Source organism: Zerene cesonia, chromosome 28, assembly GCF_012273895.1.
Source record: "Zerene cesonia ecotype Mississippi chromosome 28, Zerene_cesonia_1.1, whole genome shotgun sequence".
Taxonomy (NCBI): domain Eukaryota; kingdom Metazoa; phylum Arthropoda; class Insecta; order Lepidoptera; family Pieridae; genus Zerene; species Zerene cesonia.
Window position 1 is genome coordinate 5,181,809 of NC_052129.1, and position 9,093 is coordinate 5,190,901.

At 33.0% G+C, this 9,093-nt stretch overlaps 1 protein-coding gene across 2 annotated transcripts in view; it reads right to left on the bottom strand.

The window, feature by feature from the left end:
- LOC119837551 (atrophin-1) overlaps positions 1-8,218 on the bottom strand; it is a 61,637-nt gene extending 53,419 nt beyond the window's left edge. Inside the window, exon 1 of one of the 2 annotated variants that reach the window (XM_038363163.1) lies at positions 7,654-8,218. In XM_038363163.1, the coding sequence (XP_038219091.1) occupies positions 7,654-7,688 (35 nt within the window). In that variant the 5' untranslated portion in view covers positions 7,689-8,218. The other variant, XM_038363164.1, reaches the window with a different exon arrangement.
- Between the last annotated feature and the right edge of the window lie 875 nt (positions 8,219-9,093).

Below are 9,093 nucleotides of genomic sequence, written 5' to 3' on the forward strand. Positions count from 1 at the left end.
ATAGGGAAAATAACTGAAGAGGTAGGTTTATATATATGGTAACATCTGTTAAACTACTCAGAATTTAGCCGAAGCTGCGGGAAAAAGCATGTTTTATGTATAAAAAAATTACTTAGAAAATTATTTAAAAAAAAGTTGATTTTTTTTTACTATTAGATATTTATGAGTATGTAGGTACACAAAGTGAATATATATGAAGCTTTTAAAAGGGATCTTAGATGTCATGAAGGCGGATACTTCTACGTCAGTATAACACCAGTGAAGAAAATACCTTTGTGAGGATTTAATTCGATTCTGTGGAACAGAACCTTCACATAGACGGACTGACAGCGACGCGATCCTTTAGGTGTTACTTTATAATTATGAAAATTAATTTGCACAGAAAGCTGATTTAGTTTAAAGGTTTAATTAAACAATATGATTAGTTGGTTCTTCGCGACAAAAGAACATTCTAGAAGCTAGCCGGCTAACACCGACTGCGTAATTAATGCAATGTTAAATATTTTTCGAAAATCATACAGAAACTGTTCATAGCAACGTCATCAAAGAGGATTTGAGCACATTTGAAAATGAATTCCACACTATTTGCTATGTTATTTGATCAACATCCATACTAAAACATACAGGGACGCGTTACGTTTATCTATCAACGATACGCCTTTACTGCAGCTCAATGGGACGTAGACCATATGACGTCATCGCACATTAAATATGGCGGATGCTACGAGGAACGGCGCCATTTTTGTGCGACAAGGATAAAATGACCAGCCGGTCAATAAGAGCGGCAAAATATTTAAGAACTTTTCTGTGATATAGACTCATGACCAGTTGAGCGAATTACTAAATCTCACTAATATTATAAATGCGAAAGTTTGTGAGGATGGATGTATGTGTATGCTTGTTACTCTGTCACGCAAAAACTACTGACCCGATTGCAATGAAATTTGGTACGTAGATAGCTGGACAACTGGAATAAGACAGAAGTAACTTTTTATCCCGATATTCCTACGGGATACGGACTTACGCGGGTAAAACCGAGGGGCGGAAGACTAGTAGAACCTTTTATTTATCTACATAAATATAAGGTTCTTCTAGTAATGTCAATTTTCTTTTTCTTTTTATTATTTTACACCTGCCAAACAGTTTGAGGTTTTATAGCAGTGCATGTAGAGGAGCACGTAAGCCACGTTATAAAAATTACGATTATGAGCGTCAGCTAGCTTAGCGACATGCGTCTTAAAAAAAAAAAAAAAAAAAAGTATTTTCTGTATAAAAAATCCGCTGTAAACGATCCATTAACGCTTATTAAAATTTTAAAAGCGACATGTTTCGTAACGGTAGTTTATTTTATATACAAATAATAATATATATAACCACCGCTCACACACAATATAGGTACGTTCCATATGTTGAATTGCAACGATGGAGATCAAGTACAACGACCTACTTCTAGCGAGATAACGCAGATATTGCCTGGCTGATATTCTAAGCGACTCACAGCACAACTTCAGCACGTACGGTGGAAATATGAAACCTTGTCTCTGGGCGACTACTCTTTGCACACGGTGGTAAATATTTCGTTAAATTTCTATTTTGCGAATTAATTACTGTATCACTAGCTACACTACATTCGCATGCTATTTTCGAAGGTATCGTGAAACACTTCGACAGTTGCACAATACAAGGTAACCCAGCGAACTACGCAACGCCATGGAATAAGTTTTCGACACTATTTCTCCTACCTTTTGAACTAAAAGAACAAAAAAAAAAAATCGAAGCCCATTAGTTATCCGCGATATTTAGAGACTAACGAACAGCACTTTGTATTTACTAAAATTCATAATACAGTAATTCAGCAATAGCATCAAGAGGAACAGATCATCGAACTCGCTAATTAATCGAAAATTTGCTAATGAAACGAAATAACTAAATAGAATACTATTATGACCGAAAGCATGGTTGCGAAAAGGACTACATGTCAGACGTTTCTATCGTTTTTTTTTTGCCATTTTCAAGGTTTATTCGACTGCTGATAAGCTAACAAAAATATGACCTCATTGTTATCATGTCACCAAGTCGTAATCAACGAAAACCGACGCGATACTTCGGAAAAACATGCATTCACTGAGACTCAAATCATCTATTATAGACCAATGCTTGGTCTCTCCATATACTACGAATTCTACAATGGATAATACTACGATTTAATAAGAATATATATATTTTCTACTTATAAAAGTTATTTTACTCTATTAAAAATAAACTCTTCATTAATTTATTCAGTCTCGATCCATTTTGCTTACCGATAAGGCATTTAATTAAGGAGACTAATACTAATGCATTTATAAAATAATATATTACTATTTAATAATAAGCACCAGTAACAAACCCATCCTAAAAGGGAGAGGAAAATTTTACTATCACATTAAATTAATTGTAACAAGGAAAATCGCTAATACCTTATGAGCCAAAAGGATATTCTAGACCAGCATATAATTTGTTCAACAAATAAAGAAAATTAAACCTTAATTACAGAAATTTCTTTTAATGCACATAAATAATATATTACAATTTACTAAATAAAAGTAAATTATAAGCTTTATATACGATTATACATGTCATTTGTTTAGTTTTTAGTACAGTCAAAATTATGTGTATAATTTGCTAATTCATATATGTATAAAAAAATATTTTCATTTCATAACTGGGAGGGTATGAGTTTGTTTGTCCATAATTTATGTGTCCATGTTATTTATGTGGAACAGTAAAATTTAGGCAATTTTTACTAAACTGTATAATAATTAAAAATCATCAGGAACTAGAAAGGGGCCTACGTAAGATAGTTTTATGTTTTAAATTAAGGGGTCCACTGCAATTTAAAAAAATATAGAAAAAAGCAACTTAAATGCTAATTTTGCTCCATGCTAATCATGATATATAATATGTTTATTTGAAAGTAGTAGAAACTTAATGCTTCAAATTTGATTCAATAGAAAGAAAACCAAAAAGTTATCTGTAAAAATTTCTCTTAACAATCAAAAACCATGCTAATACATGGAAAATCATTTATTTTTTTTCGTCAAAAAGATTCCTCGAGTAACAGCAATTTTATAGTGATTTATTTTTTAAAGTTCAATTAATAGATTTTTAGTTATTGTGTATGTCTGCATGTGTGCGTGCAGCCTTGAGGACACTGCAGGCAATGATGGTTGATTGTATTATGCTTATATAGCGCCGTATATGTGTGTCCGTCATTGAAGCTATTCCACCTCTCTTAACAAATACTTAAAAACATTGGAGTATCCTAAACATCTCTTCAATCAAAACCGTCTGTTAAACTAACATAAACAAACATTCCCTCAATTAAAAAATCCTATATGTTCAATGTTAAAGGAGACATTGAACCATAACCCTTCAATGTCAGTGATAATATTAATGATACATTTATAATTATTCACCTAATCGTGATCACAGAGTAAATTGCTATAATTAAAAATTCAGACTAACCCGCTTCATCCTTAATTATTCTATACACATATTTTTAAAACAGATACAGATCATAACCAAGAACTTTAACCCTTTAATCATTAAGAAGAATATACTTTGATATTAAGTTAATTCTACTGAAAATAAGAACAAATTTTGACTATTCTCTGCTAAACTGGAAGCAACATCTAATCTATAGTGGTATCAATAACAAAAAAAATCTTTACTCAAAACATACTAAAGGGTCACAGTATAAAGTCCACAATATTATAATGAATGTTAAGAATCATAAACTCACCCTGATTTAGCTATTATTAAATGCTTTCATATTGTCTTTCATGTAAAAATTATTACCAAGTGTTAGTTATGTTATTTATTCTAAATTTAAAATTTAAACAACCAATGCTCAAAATAACTACCTCACTTCAAGTGTTTTAATAGTTATTTGATAACCACTAAAATATAAATGAATTATATCAGTATGCTTTTATTAACTGATAAATATTCACTAATTGAGGCTCATAAAATAGTTTATCAAACTTGATGATTTTATACAAATTATCATAACATTTTTATTGAGTTTACCAAGAGATCTTTTTCGTCTATTAAATTTGATTTATGGACTTTAAAATAAATTAATAGACTGTTAAACTAGAACATATAATAGAACATTTTGCGTAATATGTAAATCTTTAATCATTTTACTATTAAAAACTTTTAATTATCCTCTAATCATTTAAATACTTAGACAGAACAGTGAAAACTCAAAGGAACATACAACAGCATAAACATTAGTAATAAAGTTTAATAATGAGTATGTTATGAATGACCCTAAAATCTGTAGTAATATGATTATTTTCTGGCATATTTATATGATGTCATTACATTAAAGTAATAATAAAGTAAAATTGCTGATGCAATGATTTAAAATGTTACAGTTTATCTCTATTAGATACAAAAAACCAAGCAACAGATAAACCGGATGTCAATCAAGTCATCTATGACCATCCAAGATGTGGATGACTTGCAACTAAACATCACTAAACATTGTCATTCATCCAATTCACTTTATTTTATTTATTCACTTTATTCTAATTAACAAATACAGATTAAAAACAAATTCTCACATTGATACACTCTTTCTTTTGAAAATAACCAAAAAAACAATTGGGCATGGTTGCCTATGAGGCAATCAGAAAATATGACTGTGTGGTTAAATGATAGTATAGTCTTACGTCATTTTCAGTATTATAGTAACCGCAAGTTTAAGGGATAGTGATTCTGTGAGTTCATGATGAATTTAGCTGGATGTGAGTGTACTACTGACATACAACTACTTTTTAATTGTATTGTTTGCTCTAACCAGAACTTTACAGAGCATCAGATAGAAGTGTGGTTGGTTTATACTAAAACTCAAAATTTGAACTGTACTTAACATTCAACTAATAAGTTGGAGGCTGCAGTATATGATTATGAACCTTATTAACCACTTAATATTGAGGAGTTGTGGTTCTGCACCTCACTAACATATGTTATTATAGCTTAATATTTAATGAGCATATTAATGAGTAAAAGTGAAGATTTACCATTTCTTACAAGATGTTATAATTTTACGGTGTTAAAAATGTTGCAATTCTGAATTGTACCTATGTGCTTATTTGGTAGTTAGTAACTCAGGTGCATATGGTTAGTCATTGTTAAATTTCTAAATTTTACATACAATACCATCTGTACTAGCAAAAATTGTCAAAAAGTGTAAACAGACACATGAAAAGTTGATGTTGTTGATTTGGTACAAATGCCAAGTGGCAAGAGGTCAATGTTTAATGTGGTTTTAAAGAGTTGGTATAATCATGTAAATGTTATATGCGTAATGTCTATAAATGTGATAATATAGTAGTTCAATGCCATTAAATAAGGAATCACAGAGAGTAAATAAACATTTTTATGATTAAATGGAGGTTGGAGATACCAAAGTATATAGACTCAAAATTTTGTTTATAAATATTAAAATTCAGGGTCTGGTGGGAAATTAAATTAAATTTTTCAAAAGTTTTATACTTTTTAAGGCTATATACACTAATCCTTGATATTAATTGCAATTTGGAATTTGTACATCTAATTTGTCAATTTTTTGCTTTAGATCTCAGCACAAATTTAACTTTCATATAATTATTTGAATGAGACATTTACTTGTACATATTACGATAAATTTTTATACAAGCAAATTAATAATTGATTTGTTAGAAATGGAACAATTCTAACAAATATTTACATACTAAATGAACAGTCACAATAATTATTTTGTTTTTTTTTGCCAATGTATAAGAATGGATGACAATTTGTATAAAAATTGACAACTCCAAAATTTTTATTAAAAAATATGTACGCTAAATGTGTTTCTTGAATTAAGAATATGCATACAAAAACATTACTTAAAGGTACAAAAAGTTCAGTGCTTAAGATTAATCATCAATGATGTATGGCAGTTATTTTTTTATTTTTATTAACCCCTTCTTATTACATTATACCTACTTATTTTAAAATAAGTGTAGTTATTATTATGCTACATCTTTAATAATAATAAGAAATTGTATATTAAAAACTCTTAATTTAATGTTTAAAGGTTTAGATATATATGTATATGTTATGATTAGATTCATTAGAACTTTAACAGGATTAAGCTTCGACAAAATCCTTGTTATCAATAAATTTATAAAATCATCTACAGATAATAAATCAAGGATTTTCATTTGTAATAATTTTGCAATTAATTCAAAGATTTTGAAATAAAATTTGTTACCAAATTCAAGTTTTGTGACTTATTATAACTTTTAATGATTCCTTACTTACGGCAAGATATTTTATATTATCATTTCATTTGCTAAAATTTTAGATGTATGACAAAACAAAATCTTTATGTAGTCAGTAAAGAAATAATTAGACAAATGTAATGAGAAAAATTATTTTGATCATTAATGTGTTTTTATTTTATATGGGAAAAATTACCATGTAGTATTGACAACAAATGAGAGACTTGGCCATCACCTGGGCACAAAATAATAATTTACTAAAGTATATACTTTCATCACACATTCACACTCACACTATAAATTCTTGCAAAACTAATTAAAAACATCTAATTACCAATTTATGTGGAATTGCTGCATTTAATAGCCGATTCAAAACACAAAGATTATGTGCTGTCCTTATTGACACAGTTTTGGCCTAGCAAACACATTTTTTTCCACACTATGAACACAAAAGTCTTAAAATAACATCCTAAAACACTTTTATAATCACTACAGAAACCACTCGCCTCGCAAATTGCGAATTTAGCACAAATCACGGCCTAACCTCAAAATGCACACTAATTTAGACAATTGACAAGCACAGATGTTTTGAAACTCATAAATTATGGCCACGACAAAAACACGATAACGATGCTACGTGAAATTTTACAAAGAACACGAAAACTAGCCGTTCATGCTAGCTGTATAGATTTGCGAGCAAAATGCTTTGTTTGAGTAGGTAGGTAGTTACAGCCTTCGCTCATCGCTGCACTGTAGTATAGATAGGTAGGCGCGTACGTTAGGTATGTGTACTGCACGACGTATATGCACATAGCCATAATTCACTCGGTCGTTTCGTGAGCGCCAGGCGAGCCTGACCGCATGAGAACCGCGTTCTACCACCGCCCCCGTTGGACAAAGGGCGGCGCGAAACTATCTATATTCACAAAAACTGTAAACACGACTGACGATTTATGACAATGTCCATTTGCCATTCATGCACTGAACACGGTCACAACGAGGACTAGACAGGCACGGCGGTACGAGGCGGAGGCGGAGCAGTCACGCTCGGCCGCCGCGCTGCGAGATTACTATCGACGGCGGCGCCCTGCCGCCCTGCGACCGCGACATAGCCGTGTCCTCGCCTCGCCTAGCGCTCGCGGACGATCCGGCCGTTCCGAAATGGCGCAACGATGCGGAGGCCGTGACGCCGCACGACCGAGAGAATGGCGACTTTGCGATAGAGCGAACGAATGTAAGGGACGTTTCGCAACTTCAGATGGATTTTAGCTCGAGGAGACCAAAATAATCCACCGCGTAACAACGCGGGCGTTTAGGTGACGGCTCAAGGATTTCCGGAGCGCGTGATACTCACGGCCTAGCCGTTCGTAGCGGGTCAGCGGCGTCCATGGCGCGCCCAGGCCCTGGCCGCAGCCAGGCTCCGGGCCTACGGCCGAGCGACGCAACACACTATGATCTCACTTAAAACACGCCGAGATACACCGTCGCACCATCTCGGCGATACAACACATCGACCGCGACGTTTTAATACGCGTATAAACACTCCGCGAACGGTGTTTTGTTACATCGGTTGAGTTTTCTTTGAAAAATCAATATACATTTTCCCAGAGTGAGCTACGAACGAGTCGATGTCCAGCGCAGGTTACGTGCGTGAAGTTTGCAAGCTTTTTTAGCGCACCGGTGTTACCAACATTTTTTTGCCTATTTTTTGTATGGCTGTTGTGATTTTTTTTGTGATTTGTGATGCACTTCATACTAGTCTGAATAGATTGGGTCTCCCATAATACTCGCATGCGCGTACAGTGGCGCCCTCGTAGAGCGTGGCGGCAATTTCGAGTAAAATATTGAATTGTGTATGTAGAGTGTATTATTATCTTATTAAACTATTTCTATAAACTAAGTTATTGTACTGTGAATTCTACTTAATAAAGAAAACAAACGTTATGCATGTTTATATTTTACTCATTTAATAAATTTAACAATGATTACAGGTTAATTTTTTAACATTACAAAAACTTAGAGACACAAATGAAACGTAGGTACACACATATATTTATTTACTAAATCAGATGTCTCCCTGATGAATATGCGATTCAGGGTTAAGTTGGAGGAGTTGAATCTCACTTTAAACATAAAAAGTGAAGAGATCACACCTCCACTTAATCCTTCACGCAATTGTTTTTGATGACGTTCGTTTATTATCACGCTGTGAGATGATGATGTGTTCGAAGAAGATGACTTCACGTGTGAGCTGGAAAGATAGATCTGGCAGCATTATAGCAAACTGTCAAGATCCCCTGTCCAACTCAGACGAGCAGCCTTTTTCAGTCTCAACCTTAGCCGTTTTCCATTCTGTAACAAAAAATAAAATAAATTTGTATGACGCCAGTATATTAATTCCGTGTGATAATCGTAGTGCACGCGCTCGTTATGAAGCCGTGCGGTGCGCTATCACCGCTTGAAAAGGTGCGGCTAACGTACTCTGATAAGAGCACTGCTTTTCCCCATTACGTTGACTATTCTAAATACCTCAAATATTCCTCATAAAATAACCTATTACAATAACATTGGTCGTGATCGCAAATAAAATATTTCGTTAATATTCCACGTTCTTATAAATACCTGCTTTTTAATTACGTAATCACAGGTGTGACTGTATGCTGGATACTTACAACGCGTCACATAGATAAATTAATAAACGTAATAAAAATGTAACACAATTTGACAATTCCCTCGTAAGCGTAAAAACTTATAACGTTACACACAAACTGGGAACCAACCCAAATTAGCCCAG